Source organism: Protopterus annectens, chromosome 11.part0 (assembly GCF_019279795.1).
Source record: "Protopterus annectens isolate FY-2018-M chromosome 11.part0, PAN1.0, whole genome shotgun sequence".
Classification (NCBI taxonomy): Eukaryota; Metazoa; Chordata; order Ceratodontiformes; family Protopteridae; genus Protopterus; species Protopterus annectens.
Genome location: NC_056745.1, coordinates 609,183,024 through 609,201,336, shown reverse-complemented (window position 1 = coordinate 609,201,336; position 18,313 = coordinate 609,183,024). Strand labels below are relative to the sequence as shown.

The 18,313-nt window shown below is 42.5% G+C and overlaps 1 protein-coding gene across 1 annotated transcript in view; it reads left to right on the top strand.

Moving 5' to 3' along the window:
* Positions 1 to 18,313, top strand: part of CAPS2 (calcyphosine 2) — a 2,181,571-nt gene that overhangs the window by 794,185 nt on the left and 1,369,073 nt on the right. The window contains exon 7 of the mRNA XM_044087229.1: positions 13,128 to 13,250. Coding sequence (XP_043943164.1) covers positions 13,128 to 13,250 — 123 coding nt within the window. The remainder of the gene's footprint in view (positions 1 to 13,127; positions 13,251 to 18,313) is intronic.

Here is an 18,313-nt window from a genome sequence, read left to right as displayed (position 1 = left end):
CTAAGGTTTTATTTGGATAGAACAAAAGATCACAGGAAAACAGATCAACTCTTTGTGGCTTTTGCTGATAGCAGGAAAGGACTTGCAGTTACCAAAAGAACTCTTTCTAAGTGGTTAACGGATTGTATAATCTATGTCTATGATTCTGCAAATCAACCCCTTTTACACAAACCCAAAGGACATTCCACAAGGTCAATATCTACGTCTTTGGCTCATGCAGCTCGCCTACCTCTGGATGCTATTTGTGCGGCTGCTACCTGGTCTAAGCCATATACATTTATTTCTCATTATAAAGTAGACAAGGTTTCTAGGGACAGGGCAACCTTTGGTTCCACTGTGCTCAAGAACGCCCTCCCGTGAGTTCCTCAGGATCAAGGAGCTAGGACGCTACCCATGTGTAAGAACAAACGCGAGATTGAACACTATCACATATAGAAGTTATGTCCTTACCATAACGTTCCATGTGGAGTGTTCATCTCGCCTTTGTTCTTACAGTCCCACCCTCCCACCCTTAGGAAGAACGTTCTTTGATGCCTGGCCAGAAGCATTTTTTGCTACTGTTATTATTCTGTGTACATAGTTGGTATACACATATATTTTTATATGTGTCTGTTTATGTATGTATAGGTGTATAGCATGAATGTGCTATTATGTAGATTGGTTTGCTTGCAAACTAGATCTGAGGTAAAGGCAGAGGGGGATTGTGGGTATTAGATTGTCTCGAGCTTCTTCTCGATGCAGAGCTTGCAAGAGGCCGGCACGGAGCCGAGGATCGGCTCCGAACCCATGTGTAAGAACAAAGGCGAGATGAACACTCCACATGGAACGTTATGGTAAGGACATAACTTCTATTTTCAGTCAGTTCATACTGAAAACATTGTTTCTGGTTGCACTTACTTTGGCTAAAAGAACATCAGAAATCCACACTGATCATTAAAGCCCCCTTACTTAGTATTTCTCAAAGACAAGAGTGACTTTGAGAACCAGTCCATCTTTTCTTTCTCCAGAGTGGCTTCAGAAGACAACTTAAACCACCTACTTCATTTACCGGTATTTTTCCCTAATCAATCTAACAAGGAAAGATGCATGTTGCATACCTTAGATGTTCAAGGACAACTTAGGTTTTATCTCCGCAGAACTAGATATATCAGAAAAGATTCACAGTACATTTACTTTGCTACAAAATAGAATGGAAATTAAGTCACCAAAGTAACATTGTCCAGATGACTATCAGACTGTATTTTATTTGCCTACGCTTCCACAAAATAGTCCTTACCAACTAAACCTAGAGTATATTCCACCAAATCTTTCTACTTCTTCTGCCAATTTCAGAGACTCTCCAATGAATGAAATTTGTGCTGCAGCAATATAGTCTACATTACATAACTTCTAGAAACATTACAAATTGGACATAATTTCTAGGTCAAGAGACATCTGTGGGGCTTCAGTTCTCAGAGGTATCTTATCATGATGCCACCCAAGAGTAAGTTATCTTGGGGTTCTCTCCCTACAGTCTGATCAGATCAATTGGTAAAATAGGATGTGAAGGTTATGTACTACCATAAAGCTGGATCCTTTTTATCCTGGTCCATCTGATACAACATCCATCCCATCATCCCACTTTCAAATTGTCATGTTATCACTAAAGATTGTGGCAGACCTACATAATACTTTTCTTTAGTGCACTAGACATTTTTTGTAATCGGGGCACAAAGGATGATAAGAAAGAATTTAAAAGGCGCTCAAGGCTTAGGAGCACTAGTGCAAGGCCAGAAAGGATTCAAAAAGCTACTCGGTCCCCAACAGTCATATAGTTTGGGTTCATAAGTTCATAGGGGAGTACTATGCTAGGTGCTCTTGTGAACCATTTTAAGCCTAGTCATTTTCCCTTTTGGTGCTCAGATTAACCTGTCCCATTTTGTGTTAGCTTGGCCTTACCCATTCCATGACTGATAATAATTATTGTCCCTAATAAGAATAATAAGGATCATAACATTGAGAATTAGAGGGGAATCATGCATGGGATAAAGCATTTAGAAACTGCCTCTGTCCACTAATAGTACAGGGGTCAGTCCCTTGGTTAATTTTCTGTTTCTTATCCATAGATCCAAGGGTTCCCTATTATGCTGTTGCAGACACGGGTTGTCGAATGCGTCTTTGTCGAACTGAAAAACGCAAAAAGGCAAAATAGTGAAGCGGCTTTTCAGCGAATTCTTTCCCTGGGAAAGAATTAGATGGCTGCTTTTGCTACTTTGCCATGTTCGGCACTGTAGTATGATCTCGAAGTTGGTATATTTAAGTAGGGGGGTGTGGGGGGCACAGCCCCCCACATCGGGAGGAATTATGTAATGTTTTACAGTTTTTTTGGGGGTTTCGATGTAAGTTTTCGCGTACATGGGGTCAATTATGTGTCGTTTGCTCTTCTGAGCATGCGATATCATAATATGGACCCGATCCAAGTTTCTCTTGAATACGGACAGGGATGAACTTTGTTTTATGTGGACAGGGAGTCTGTTCCAGTGCAGTGATATCCTCTGCGAGAAATACCTGTCATCCAAACCATTCTGTTGTTGTTGTTGCAGAAGAGGTTTAGATCCCTAGAATGGATATTTCTAATGCCATTGACTTGCTAATAAGCAGTAAGTCCATCAGTATTGGGTCAGAGAATTCCTTGTATGCTAGTCACAGCTCATTTTTTTAGCAGTCTGCAGGATACTGAGTATAGTGATAGGGCTTTGAGTCAGTCCATGTAGGGCATATGTATGGCATATTGTTCAGGCCTTGTATACTTTTAGTGAGGTATCTCTCTGGGTGTTCCAGTTGTTGCATGCCAAAGGGAGCATGCATTGTACTTAGTGACTGGCCTAATGAAAGCTGAGTAAAGGGGGGGGGCAATGCCATCCCTAGATCTAGACACAATCTTCTTGTTGATAAGCTTTGCAGGACTTTCTTACAACAATAGAAAAATGTTGGTCAAAAGTTAGATAACTGTCCACATAAATTCCCAAATCCTAAACAACTAGGTCAACTTTTAGGGGTGTATTGTCCATGTTGTAGTTCCCTGGGGCACATGACTCCCCAGAGGATAAAGTAATGCATTTTTTTTTGCTATTTGGTTTCAGTCCATGATTTTGACACCAGTTATTTATTTGGGACAAACCTTCCTGCAGGATGGCTAAGTCATTTGGGGATTCAGTGACTGATGCTAGCTTGCAGTCATTTGTAAACTTAATCAGCCAGAGCCCTTTGGTATTGGCTTTTACTTCAGAGAGTTAAATGACAAACATGATGATGGTGGCAGCCACCACTAAGAAGGAGCTCGCTCAGGAGAGCTCCACAGTTTATCCCCCTGATCGAGAATCGAGGGTGATGGACTGTTTTGGGAAGCGGGTGTATGCTTCAGCGACCTTCTTGGCGAGGGCGCTGAACTACATGGCACATGTCATTCGACTTCAACGGGACCTTGTGAAGGAACTCACAGAGTCAACACCAGAGTCTATGTCGGCGGAGGACAAGATGACATTCTCCGCCCAAATGGCCACTGTTAAAGCGGTTGCGAATATGTCAATGCAACTGCTCTCTCATGCCACAGAGGGAGCTGCAAGGGCGGCTGGGACAGGCGTTGCCATCAGGCATCACGCCTGGCTCTGGCTGTCAGTTCTTGGAGTCCATTAAGGCATCTTTTACCAATGCCCTGTATGATGGTTCTTCCCTCTTCGGGAAATCCGTCAAAGAGGCACTAGTCCAGAGCAAGAAAGATGGGAAGACACTGTCTGCCATCGGGATCCGCTTCTAACCACCTCAAAGATCCTTTTCCAGGAATCAGTGAGGGACAAAGAAGATGTGGTTCCAGAAGTCTCAGGTGTTTTCCCGGGACGCTCAGGACTCTCCTTCCCCCAGAGGCAGAGGGGGTTACTATAGATGCTACCCTAGAGGCAGAGGGGGTCCAAGGAATTTCGGGTCCAAAGAACCCTTCTTGGGGAAACCTGGGCAGCAGCCCTGAAGGGTTGCCCAACTGCTCGTCTCTGGAGGCAGTCGGGGGTTATCTGTCACTGCACCAAACAGCATGGGAGTCCATTCTAACAGATCGTTGGGTGTTGCGAATAATATCCAGAGGATATTCTGTTCCATTCAAGGAACTGCCCTATCCAAACAAACACCTCCCAGATGTTCCAAAGGGAGGCAGCAGCACTAGTAATCGGAAAGCTGCTGAAGAAACAAGTCATCCAGCTGGTGCCTCTAGACCAGTCTGGATCTGGCATTTATTCCATGTTGTTTTTGGTGTCAGAGAAAACGGAGGACCTCAGGCCCATCTTGGATCTGTCCACATTGAACCTGTCAATATTCAAGATGAAATTCCGGATGGTCACTCTTCAATCCATCCTGCACTTTCTGCAGGCCAAAGATTGGATGTGCTTGATCGACCTCCAGGATGCATACTATCACATCAAGATGGACAGGCACTCCCAGAGGTTTCTCTGCTTCTGGTTGGGAGCCAATCATTATCAGTTCAGAGCCCTTCCCTTTGGTCTCACCACAGTCCCCAGGGTGTTCTCCAAGGTGATGGCGGTTGTAGCGGCTCACCTGAGGCTTCAGGGTATTCAGGTCTTCCCTTGCCTGGATGATTGGCTCTTTGCTGCCCCTTCAAAGCATCTACTCTGCCAAGCCAGGGATTACTTCCTTCTGCTAGCAAACAAATTGGGCATCGCCATCAATCTGAACAAGTCTTCACTGGGCCTGGTCCAGATTCTAGACTTTATTGGGGCTTGGTTGGACACAGTTCAAACAAGAGTTTTCCTCACTTCAACAGGATACGCAATCTAAGACTACATGTGTTGCACATTCTTCATACCCAAGTCCCGAAAGCCGAAGCAGTCCTAAGGGCGCCATGGCGGCCACGATCAATCTTCTGCCGATGGCGTGTCTTCATATGAGAGTTCTTCAGTGGACGTTTGCAGTCCAGTGGTCCCTGTTAGATCTCCCTCTGCCCTTTCTTGTGCGGATCTTAAGAGTATGCAGGGTCTTCCTTTGGTGGTGGATTCAGTACCCAGACCTCCTCAGGGGACGCCCCTCTCATCCTGCCTTTCCCAAAACCACGGTGACCACGGATGCCTCCCAGCTAGGGTGGGGGGGGGGCACTGCTCTGGAAGGACAGTTCAAGGCATGTGGTCCCCTCCCGAGACCAGCTTGCATATCAGCGTACTAGAGATGAGGGCGGTCCTTCTTGCGTTGCAGGCCCTTCATGCTCACCTTCCACTAGGGATGATTGCAATTCAGACAGACAATATGTCAGTGGTCTGGTATATCGGCAAACAAGGGGGAACCAGATCTTATCACCTCTGTCGAGAACCCATGAGAGTGTGAGAATGGGCGATCTCTACTGGCCGCTTTCTGATGGCAGCGCACATTCCGGGGCGGTCCAACATTCTAGCGGACAGGCTCAGCAGATCTATCCTGATGCCTTATGAGTGGTCTCTGAATCCTTCAGTAGTGGAACAGATCTTTCAAAGGTGGGGTCGTCCTTGCTGCGATCTCTTCGCATCTCCTTCCAACGTGAAATGCAGCGAGTTTTTCACTCTGAATCCCCACAGGGGGAAGCCCCCAGAGACGCACTGGTACATGCTTGGCCTCCCTGTCTCCTGTATGCTTATCCTCCGCTTCGTGTTATGTCGAAGTTCTCCATGGATGCTTGATCCAGTTCCAGGTCTTCTTTCTCATTCCTCAGGCATTCCTCACCCAGACCTGGACAGTCTGAAGCTTATGGCTCGGCTGCTGCAGTTCCCACGATCATTAGGACACCCGAATTGTCATCTCCTGTTAAATCGATTTTGGTAGCAGCTCATAAATCTTCCACCAGATAGGTGTATCATAGTAAATGGAAATGTTTCTCCATATGGGCCACTCAGTGGGCCTTGGATCTCTTTATTGCACCTCTTTCAGCAGTCTTAGATTTTCTGGTGAGTATATTTCATCAAGGTGCCAGTTCATCTACAGTTAAAGTCCAGCTGGCGGCTATTTCTAATTTTCATGTGAGGATGAGCTTGTCTTCCTTGGTGTCTTCCAAACTTTGTAAGGCTTTCCTTAAGGGTGCCTTCCTTCTTAGACCTCCGGTTAAGGACCCTACGCCTCCGTGGGATCTTACTTTAGTGTTACAAGCATTAGTCTCTGCACGGTTGGAACCTGCAGCTTCAGTTGATTTGCAGTTTGTGACCTGGAAAACTGCCTTCTTGGTTGCCATTACATCATCGCTGGATCTCCCAATGCATTGTTGGAGCTTATGCTGTTAAAGGAATGTCTCTTCCAGGACAAGTGAAGGCACATTCTACTTGATCTGTGGCTACTTCAGCTGCCTTCTGGTCTAGGGTGTCTGACAATATCTGTTCGGCAGCCACTTGGTCCTCATCTCATACCTTCATTTCACATTACAAACTGGATATCATGTTTAGAAACAGAGCATCATTTGGCTCTGTGGTGCTCCGGAATATCCTTCCATGAGGGCCACCCAGGAGTTGTTGGTAGCTGGTGACTCTGTCCCACAGGTTGAAGACCAAATGAAGTAAACTACTTCATATAAAGAAGTTATGTACTCACCGTAACATTCCATCTGAGTAGTTGTACTTTATTTGTCTTCAACCATCCCCCCCTCCTTTCCCCCTGACCTTGTTACTTAGTGAAGGTTATTATACCTTTGTGTATGTTATGAGACCCTTGGTCCTGTCTTGGCCCTGGAGTTTTTTGTGGCTCACACTTGTGACAAGGTTCTGTTGGGGCAGGTGTTTGGTACTATTTAGGCAACAAACTCGATCTGAAGGGAGAAGGGAGACTGGGTATTATGGGTAAGGGGAGGAGCTTAGAGCTCAGATCAGTAGCTAGAAAATGCATCCATATCGGATCTGATGTGGATCCGAAACCCACAGGTTGAAGACAAATGAAGTACAACTACTCAGATGGAACGTTATGCTGAGTACATAACTTCTTTTTCTGACTCCCTTCTTGGACAGGGTGCCTTTGGGATGATGGGAGGTAACAGTTTCTGCTTCCCCTAGGAGCTTCACTTTTGAGGTAGTGAAGAGAATTTTGTTTAAGCCTAGAGAACAGACAAGCTTGTCCTCTTCAGATCAGACTTCCTTGTCTCATTCTGTTTTGCATCCTGAGTCTCATTCATCCCTTCCACCTGGACAGTCAGTCCTAGCTAGAATGCAGTCCACCCATCAGGGTATTATCCATTCCGATACCTCCCCAGTGCTTTCGACTGAAAAAGTCCCTCAGAAGAGAAAGTGCATGAGAAGACTCCCCACAAGAGTCTGTCACTGAAGACACTTGATGAGGGAGAAGGATCCCCTAGATCTCCACCTGATGGTGTCTCCTTTGGAGACATTTTGGAACTCCTTAAGCAAAGAGTTGGTTGATCTCCCAATAACCCTTCTTAAGGGGAATCAGTGTTTCTGTAGGCAGTGGAGCCTGGCCCATCTACCTCCTGGGTTACTCCCCTCACCAATGAGCCTTTATTTCTGGTCTCTCAGCAGGCATGGAAGGAACCACACACTGTCAAGCCTTTTCCCAGGAAACCAGACAAAATCCTCACACGTCCAAAGGACCATCTACACTGGAATAAAGTAGTGCCAGTTGATGCCATGATTGTTAGGGCAACCACAAGAAGGGAGCTAGTGGAACAGAGTTCCCCTGACCTCCCACCTAACAGGGAGTCTAGGGCACTTAACAGGTTTGGGAAGTGTGTCTATGTTTCAGTGACCTTTACTTTAAGGTCACTGAATTATTTGGCACATTTTACCAGACTTCAAAGACATTTGATCAAGGAGTTTATCAAATCTGTTTCAGGATCTATGTCCTCCGAGGAAGGGAATACCACTTTCTCACAGCTGTCTACACTTCAATCGATATCTAATTTGTCTATGAGGTTAATCCCTCATGCTGCAGACAGTACCTCATGGGTGGCAGATTCAGGCATTTGCATTAGGAGACATCTTCTTTCGTCAATGCACCTTTTGATGGAAACTCGCTGTTTGGCTGAAAGTAAAAGACACGCTCTCCAGGTGCAAACAAGAAAGGAAGACCATGTCTTCTGTGGGCATACATTTGTCTACTCCTCAAAGGTAATTTTCTTGGAACCAAAGAGGTGGTAAAAAGATGTCGTTCAAGCAATCCCAGGGTCACTTTCATGAATCATGTGGAGATAGTTTCCCAGGGGCAGGAGGACGAACTTAAATGGAAGATGCCATCCCTGTGGTAGAGGTCATCTGCATAAATAGGTATCTAGAGAGTCTTTCTCAAACACATCTCATCAGTGCTCCTGAATGGAGGCTTGACTCTCCATCTCCAGAGGCAGTTGGGTGTTGTCTGTCCCTGTACCAGAGAGCCTGGCTAAATATCACAAAAGATTTATGGTTGTGGAGGATAAAATTCAGAGGTTATATTATACCATTTTCCCAATCCCTTCCAGCAGTTCCAAAGAAGATCTCCAATGTTCCACCCAGTCAGAGGGAAGCAGCTTCTTTAGAGAGAAAAAAAAAAAAGAGTCATCCAAGAGGCCCCCCAGACCAGAGAGGATCAGGAATTTATTCTAGATTATTTGTGGTGCCAAAAAGGACAGGGGACTTAAGACCAATTTTGGATCTCAGCAGACTAACTCAGTCTGTTCAGTATACAAAGTTCTGGATAGTCACTATTCATTCCATTCCGCCATTTCTACACAGGGATGACTGAATGTGCTCAGTAGATATTCAGGATGCGAACTGTCACATCAAAATGAACAGGCAGTCCAGAATATACCTATCCTTCCAGCAGGGAGCCAGTCATTACCATTTCAGAGCACTCCCTTTCGTCTCACTACAGCATGGCAGTCGTAGCAGCTTACTTGAGACTGCTGGAATTCCGAGTGTTTCCATATCTAGACGACTAGTTTTTGACTGCTCCAACCAGGCATCAACAAATTCAAGCAAGGGACTATTTACTCCAGCAGTGTTCCCGTCTGGGAATATAAGACAATTACAACTAATCTGAACTCATACCAACCCAGAGTGTGGAATTTATCGGTGCTCATCTGAATACAGTCACTCAAATGGCTTCTCTTTCACTGCCTCGAGTAGAAACCATTCAGTTCCAGGTCAAATAGATAATTCACAATTCTTCCCTTCCGCCATGACTGATACTTAAAGCATTTGGATCCATGGCAGCAGCAATCACCCTAGTACTGCTTCCCCAGGTTCCATATGCGATTCCTTCAATGAACACTCACCACTCAGTGGTCTGTTTTCCAACACCCGTTGTTCGTGCCAGTCAAAATCACTCAAGAGTGCAAGAATTACCTTCTTTGGTGGATCCACTCCAATCAACTCCATGAAGGCCATCTTTTTGTTCTTCTTTAACCCAAGGCCACAGTAACAATGGATGCCTCTCAGCTTGGGTGGGGGGAAGTGGATTTCTTGGGAAGGACAGTCCAAGGCACAGGGTCATTCCGAAGAGGCCAGTATGCATATCAATGTCCCGGAGATGAGAGCTGTCCTCATAGCATTTCAGGACTTTCAAGACACTCTCCCAAATGGGACTATTGCATTCCAGATGGGCAATATGTCAGTAGTCTGATACATCAACAAACGGAGGAACTAGATCATTGGATCATAGGAAGTTACTAGGCTAATAGGCCTGGGGCCCTTACAAGCCTAGCCAAGTTCTAACCTTATGTCCAGGATCAGCCCCTAATGCCTGTGTCCAAGAGGGACACAGGTGGCACCCCCAGTGTGAATTTACGGTTACCCATTCAATTGTCTAGATTGCGTTTGAAGAGGGCCAATGAGGTGCTCTGTTTGACATGAAGTGGGAGTCTGTTCCAAAGGTGTGGGTCCCTCCAGCAAGTTCTGTTAATGTCACCTACCAGGGAAAGGTCTTTAGAGTGAGTAACCTGTGTATAATTTGACTTGCGGATATACAACAGCATGAATGACCACAAATTAACTGGTAACCATAATGTTTGAAACTATGAGTCACCCGCTTCTGCTCAATAAATCTAAACTTTTTAAGTAACACCTTTAAGTGGTTTAAACGTTACTTACAAACCAGAACCTTCCAGTTTGTCACCAATAATTCTATCTCAGACTATGGAATCCTGAATTCTGCTGTTCCACAAAGCTGCATTTTTAGGCCCCCTGATCTTTTCACATTTTATTAGTAACTTACTATTTGACCACCCTGACTTTAACATAATCATGTTTGCTAATGAGCTTGTCCTCCTAAGCTCCTGTACCTTGGCTAGCAATCTCTAAACTAATCTACAGACTCTAGTCTACAAACCTTGTAACTGGAGATAGATTTTTTAGGGTTTATAAGGAAAGAATATAGCAGCAACCACCACTCAGATTCCTTGTTTATTACAATAAAATATTAAAATAATAAAATAGCAGCAAAGTATACAGACTGATGAGCACTTTTTGGGAAAGACTTTATGTTTTAGGGGAGCATAATTCATGGAAGGAAAATGTCAGCCTATATAAAAGCTTTGTGGATGACATTTACCTGTTGTGGGGAGGAAGTGAAAGAGAATTGACTTGCTTTGTAGCATAGCTGGAATCCACCACAACCTTTCTCAGGTTCTCTATTAATTTTTCAGAAACCATGATAGATTTTCTGAATGCAAGGCTTATGCAGATTAAAATGGGATTTAAAAGTACCTTATGTAGGAAAGATTGCTGGAAGAACAATATACTTACACAAGATAGTATGCTTCCGAGATTCACATTCGATAATATTGTTATGGGACAAATGGAAAGGATTTCCAGGTCATGGACAGAAGATTTGAATTATGAGGAAGAGGTGATCAAAATGACAGGGTATTTTGAAGCGAGAGACTATAATAGAAATAGAGTTAAGAATATTACTCAGCGACAGAGGGGTAATGACATGCAGCCCTGGTTGAACCAAGGGGGAGGCATTAATACTGTGGGCAACAACAGAGATGACAGAATGCTTAGACTCATGCTTACTTACAGTAATAACATCCATGGGGTGTGTGAGATAATCAGACGTAACAGGAAAATTCTGTTAACGGATGATAAATTGAGAAGGGTATTGACTGATCAACCATACTTTGGGTTCAGGAGAAACAAGAATTTAAAGGACATCTTAGGCCATGAAGGAAAGAAAGCTAATAAACAAATAATGGTTAGCAAGGGGACTAGACCTTGTGGAACCAGTAAAACATGTAATAGTATAGATAAAAAGACTACTTTTATACATCCGGTTACAGGTAGGGAATATCATTTTGGGGCAAGAGCAAATTGTAATACCAATAATTTAGTATATCTTGCAGCATGTCAAATGTGTGTCTGTAATTATGTGGGAAAAACAAACTGTAAATTTAAAATCAGGATTCAGGGTCATCTGTCCACAATAAGAACTTGTAATGAACACAATGTCTCATTTAGGCATATTTCTAGTAATTAGGGACATTATTTCAAGTTCAATATCTGGAATGTAAAAAAGGGGCATAGAGGGGGATATAATTAATGCTACAGAATTGGAAGAAACAAGATGGATAGTGGAATTGACAGCACATAGCTATTCTGGACTAAATGAGGTAGTCCCTTTAAAACCTGCTCTTAAGAAAAAGCGGGTTCAGTACTAGGACCTGATTGGTTGCCATTCACTTTAAAATAATTGTTCAAATTGAATGTATTTTATCTGAAGAAGAGCATAACCCGAAAGCACTCATCAGTCTGTATACTTTGCTGCTATTTTATTATTTTGATATTTTATTGTAATAAACAAGGAATCCGAGTGGTGGTTGCTGCTATATTGTTTTGTTTCAAATTCTTCGGTTTAAGCAGAACAACCTTTGGTGAGGGGGCATTTATTTGTTGCTTTAGGGTTTATAAGGAGTGTATTATTTTAATTTCATTGTGTTTACCAACTCTCAAAAGCTTCAACACCTCTCCCCTTTAACATTAAAGAACAGTACAGGAAACTTAATTCCATAGGTGACTGAGCAAATATACCTGGGAATAACGTTGGACCACATACTTTCTTTTAACCAGCACACAGACAAAGTAATCACTAGAACCCTGACCCATTTAAAGTTATGCTATAAGATCTACGTCCGTACTTATTCAGCACAGTATACCATAGCCAGAAATGTTCTAATACCCAGACTTGAATGTAGCCTTCCACTCCTAAAACTTCTTTATTCATGTTCTAATGCCCACAGACTACAAATAACTGAAAACAAAATATGCAGATTTTTCCTACTCATAAATGCCCAAAATCACCACTGTCTCCTCCTAAAAGACTTCAAATAGCTGCTAGGAAACAGCAGAGTAACACTTCTGCTCAGCTCTCAGCTATTTAAAATAATCCAGATGGAGCTACTGCTCACCCCTCACAACTAAACTACTCATCAGACATCAGTGAAACTTATGAAGAAGCAATTACCCTAATCAGACTCCACTTTAAAACATCTGTTGGTGAAATAGCACTCACAAAATTAGGACCTGAAACTTGGAACCATCTTTCTTCAGATGTCAAAAACAAGAAACACTATCACCTTTCAAAAGTGAATTAGAGGAACACCTATACAAAGGCTCCTTCTGCACATGTTTCCAGGACAATGGTTGACTCATAACATAGCCTTGTTTCTTTTTAATCTTTGTAGGTGAATTTGCACTGCTTGATACCCTTATTTTAATATGTTTTTTTTTTTGTTCTTCAAATTTTATTAATGTATGCATGTATCTTGTTTTTGTACACTGTATCTCACTCTCTACAGGCCCAAGTTGTGGCTGAAAGGGTCTGCTGGTCAACCCACTTACCAGGTTATCAAATTAAAATAAAATAAAGTAAATAAATAAGAATAGTACTCATGGATAACCCACTGCAGGCTGCCTTTAAAATATCTACAAATAGGGTGGTTGCTCACATATTATTTCTTTTTGTGAGAACTACTATGAATATTGCTCTGAGTGATCCTAGTACCCAGTACACACGAGTGCTACTGGTTACTAACAATGATTCTTCAAAGATGTGCTGTTGTAACAGTGTTTATCTTATTGTGTTTTATAAAGTGGAATAAACCCTGTTTCATTACATTAACTGTGTATGTATCTTTTGTTTTCTACCAGAGCTGTGATAAGTGACCCTGAACAAAACTACATTGCAGATAACCACAGTGGCATGCAGAGTTCATTTGCAGAATTTGGGGCTGTGCCTCACAGATTCAGAAACAGAGCATTACATCACACCAAGTGGGTAGAAATTTATTTTAAATGTTTAGAGCTGTATTATGAGTACATTTTGTGTTTCTGTGATGTTAGTTTTGGCACCCATCAGAAGCTCTTTTTTAGCTACATCATGGCTGAAAATAGTGTTTTTTGTTTGTTTTAGGTTGATTGAACAGGCTTGTAATTTGACCAGTCCACTCTTTTGTGATTGCACTTATGTGTGTCAATCACAAAATAATAACACATTGCTCATCGAGCTCTAATGCAGTTATGGATATGTGGTAGGCTGACAAGAAGGACAGTGCTGTGATGATTGCAGGGTTATTTAGAAAGGATGAGGTAGCAAAGAAGTAGTAGTTTCCCTTTTCGTGTAAGATGTCAAAATGAGAGCTGTTATAGGAGGACAGCGAGAAGTTTGTATTGGGTTTGTTTGATGGGGAAGAGGAAGAAATACAGCATTCCCAGGTAAACAGGTTAGAATTTGAGTTGAGGGGGAGATGAGGAAAGCTCATAGGTGAATGCATTCTATTAGTTCCCATTTATTTCCAGAAAGGATGATGAACAATAGGTTATTAAAACATGAAACTAATAGGGAAGTTAAAAAAGGTAATGGTAAGAGGATATTTTACCCTCCAGCAGCAGGCTGGAAGAAACTGGTACCTAGCTTAGGGAAAGAAATATGTTGGCTTAATAGGAAGGTTTTGAAGATCACGTATGCTAAATGTTAGGATGGATAAATTTTATTTTTTACGTAGCTGCAGTGGTGGTGCTGCAGTAGCGTTGTCGCCTCCCAGTAAGACGTTGTCCTGTTCGATTCTCAGCTAGAGCGTCTTCTGTGTGGAGACATGCATGAATGGGCGTACCTTCGTTGAAGGTTGTGCGTCAGGGCCGGCAACTCAGCACATAAAAATCTACTGCCAATCATTAGCGGACCGGAGTTCCGCTGTGGCGAACCCTAACCAGGAAAAGCCGAAAGACACAACAACAACAACATTTTGTTGGCCAGGGACCAGGTTGTCCACCTGGTTTGACACTATTTCACCAAAATCCTGGTGATGCACATGAAGTTACATAGAAGTCATAATATTTATAGTAAGATACAAAAAAAGAATAAACAATCTGGACATATTAGGGTGCATAGCAGTTGCATTAATTTCACTCAAATTACAATAAAAAGTATAGAAGAATCGATAGAACTCAAGTACATGATCGAAATCCAAGTGTGGATATAGGATAGTGTGCACTGCCAGTTAAATCCTAAATTTCACATCACCATAGGACTCATCTACATGCTTTTAAGTGTTTCTCTTAAAGTTGTTCCATGACTCAGCATCTTATAACCTCATTTCTTTTAATTCTTGGACATGGGGTACAATAGTGTAGGATATCATTACATTATGAATAAGTAAAAGATTAATTAGTTTTATGCAGATGTTACCAGACGTAGCTAAATGTAATGCCAAGAGAAGTAAAAGATGCCTGTGTTTGTGTGTGTGTTTCTGATTGTTTACATTGTTTACATTGTTAGTCAAGAAGAGTCAGGCAGTTAGAAGAAAGCTGGTAAAAAGGCAGTCTTGCATAACTAATAGAGACAGTATATGTTATGTGCAAGGGTGCTGCCAGAGCAGGTAATCTATCTAAGAAGGAAATCATAGGATGAGTGTGGGCATTAGAGCTGCTTTGGGGAAGAAGCTGACAGTGGAAACTGGTGAATGTAGGAGGAATTTTTGAAGTGGTGTATTGATGAGGAGAGGAAGAGATACTTTGGTTTGTTAGGATGAGTACTTAAAGCATATATATATATATATTTTGTTTTTAAGGAAAAGTGTACCTGCAGTTTCAGAGAAACACTTTCAAGAACAAACATCCTCCACTAGCTTATTATACGAGTTGCAAGTGTGGTTAAAAAGAGTGTGTAACCATGGTGGTTACTACTCCTCATACTCTTTATTAGATAGGCCCTGTTGGAAATTAGATTTCTGAAGGAAAAATGCCAGTTTAGGTAGGGAAAAGATGAAATGTTCTTCATATGTATCACTACTCCAGTAGCCTGACCTGTATGAGTTATATTCTGCTAAGGATATAACAGCCTGACAGCTTCCAAAGCTTCAGGTCACCTTCCATGCATCCAAACCATTAGTCAACTTGAACTGAGCTAATTAAATGACAGGTTTGGCCGCTAAGCCCTTCAGAGCTTTCCTGCCACTGAAGAAAGTGCTCCCTGCAGGCTTTCAAAGATTGACAGTCTGCTACTGCTGTTCCATTGCTGTTCAGAAAAGCTTCCTTTGAAAAACAACCTTCCACTTTACTTTTATGACATAAACTGTAATTTTTCTTTAAAATATTAATTTTAAAGATGGGGAAAAGTGTTTTTAATGACTGTTACATGACTTTTAATTACTTTTAAAAAGGAGCGTCATTTTTTTACTTTTGTCGTAAAAAGTTAATAACACTTATTCTGTACTACTTTCTCTTAGGGAAAAGTTTATTTAATTTACTTTTGGGGGCTGGGGGAGTATTTTTCTGAGTTTTTATGGGAAAAAGTTACTTTTGTATAACTTGCATGCTTTACCAACTGCTATTACTAGGCTTCTCTGGAAATCAGACAACTTTTTCGGCTTAACTATGGAAACACCTACCTATTCATCAGTTCTTCCTTCTTCCAGCCACAAAAAGAATAAGTTACCAAACAGCTTGAGCTACCACAGCAGGCTCCTAAGTGCCTCAGCCACAGATGGGTGACTGCTATGGCCAAAGCTTGTTACTTGGACCACTAATCTTTTCCTCTAGCTTCCTCTTGTGTTGTCCCCACAGCCACTATGGATCAGGGGGTTAGATAAGTCTTCTCCAGCTGTTGGAGTGCCATTGTTGGACAAGGGAGATCCAGTCTTATCAGTCCTGAGCGAATGGGCAAATAATGCCACTCTGCCTAGTCAGAATGTTATGCCCATCCCTAGGGTGTTTTTTTCCCCAACAAAGGCAGTCTGTTTCTTCAACAATTCCTGTAAAAAATATATATAATGTCTTCTACTGTCTCAGTTGCTGTAGACAGGTGTAAATTATTGGTCTTAGCTCAAGGTTTAGTTCAGACTCTTGACCCCTCCTTTGTGGCTGTTTCTGTAAAAGGAAAAGATTCATCTGATGTTGTAAATCTTCATTCATTCCTTACTGATAGGACTTCGGTCCCTACCTTGGAGCAGACTCGGCCAATATACATGATCGCACCAGCCAGAAACTCTCGAGCCAAGTCCTACCCAATAGTGGCCCTCTTCTCCTTTCCCCAGATCTCATTTGCCACGTACTTTTCAAGATGTGCCAAGCCAGCTCTCTTAGCTAAGTGTAAATTTTTTTGGATATTTTCTGTTGTTAAGCCTTCATAGTTTTCGTTTTTTCTCTTAGAATAGTTTTCTTCTGCTTATATTAAGTCTGCAACCTTTTTCCTACCCTTTTTGTAGTAATCTTTGTACCATTGTTGGTCCCTTACCCTTGTGGTAATCTTTTATTCCATCATTGGTATTCTCTTCCCTTCTAGTCACCTTTTTCTGCTTCTCTTTACAGTATTGTTAAATATTTCTCTGACTGTTAGACTACTGTCTTTCTGCTGTGCCTAATTTTTCTGTGACTCAACATGGCTGACAAAAGAGGGACTACTGGGTTCAAGCAGTGTGACAAGTGTGGATGAAAGATGTCAAACTCGGACGGGCATCTTTTGTGCGTCTACTCTCTTGGAGTTCCTCATCTCCAGATCCAACCTCCTTGTGACATATGTAAAAACTTTAGATGTTATGTAGTCCAATCTCGCCTACATTCTTATCCGTGGGTTCAGAGCCGAATATCGGCTCCGACTCTGCCAAACTTTTCTAGCTCAAAGTCTTTTGTTGGCTGGGCTAAGCAGGTATCCCATGCTGCACTGCTCCATATCCCCAGATCTCGTTTGCTGCTTGTGTAGCTGGGACGTGGTCTCGCTCTTGGCTGTGGCTAAGTACCTTTTTTCTTGTTATTCTCAGAAAACTTGTTATAAACAAAAAGCTATTTTAATAGCCATTTCTATTTGGTGTTGTATTGGTATTTCTGTAGTGTGATTGTGGTTTGTGGTATCCCACTAACTGTTCTATCGGGCTAGGCTCGTTTCAGTTAGAGGACCTAGTCCTCCCCTCTTGTCCTATATTGTTTCGCATCTAAAACCATTTGAGTTAGAAGTTTTAGTGTCTGTTTTCCCTGCTGTGTACATGGTCAAAAAAACGTTTTAGTTAGAAGTTTTTAGCCCTAATTGCCTCAGTGTGTGTTCCTTCTGAGGTTTGTGTGTGTGGTGTGTTGTGTAAAAACTTGTTCCCGTGTTTTGTGGTGCTTTCCGTGTCTGTGTCTTTTTCCTTTCAGACAGTGACTTGTGCATTGTTGTGGTTTCTGTGATTACTTGTTTAAAATATGTCCAAAGATTCCAAGGAGCACAAACCTTCGGGTTTTAAAAAGTGCTCTAAGTGTGGTTACAAGATGTCCATCACCGATGGACATTCTGTTTGCATTTATTGCCTGGGAGCAATCCATCTGCAGGAGTCCTGCAGCTTCTGCCATGCTTTTAGTCCCAGGGTGCTCCAAGAAAGAAAGAAAGAATAAGCTAATTGTAAAGGGACTCTTGAAACCCTCGTTAGAAGAGGCCATGGATTCTGCTTCCAGTTCTAAATCTAAGTCCTCAAAGTCAAAAAAGAGATCTCCAGCTCCTTCAGTTTTCTCAGAGCCACCGGAGAAAGTCACAACCTCTTCGGAGCCAATCGCCCAATCTTAGACCATTGTCACCTGAGAGGAGATCTCGATCTCCCTCCCTGTCCTCCAAATCCTCCAGGACTCTTTCAGATGTGGATGTTGATAGGGTGGTGCAGAGGCTCCTCCAGTCACCAGTTTTGGCAAAATTGTTTTCGGCTCCATCCCAATCGGCTCCGGAGCCCATCCTGATACCTTCTTCGATCATTCCTCCTCCGAGCGCATCTCTGTCTTCAGAGCCAGAGTGTTCCACTCCATGTGATGTTCCTAGGTCAGCTCCGATGGCCCCTCCGGGCCTATCAGTACCGACGTTGGCTCCGACCCCGTCG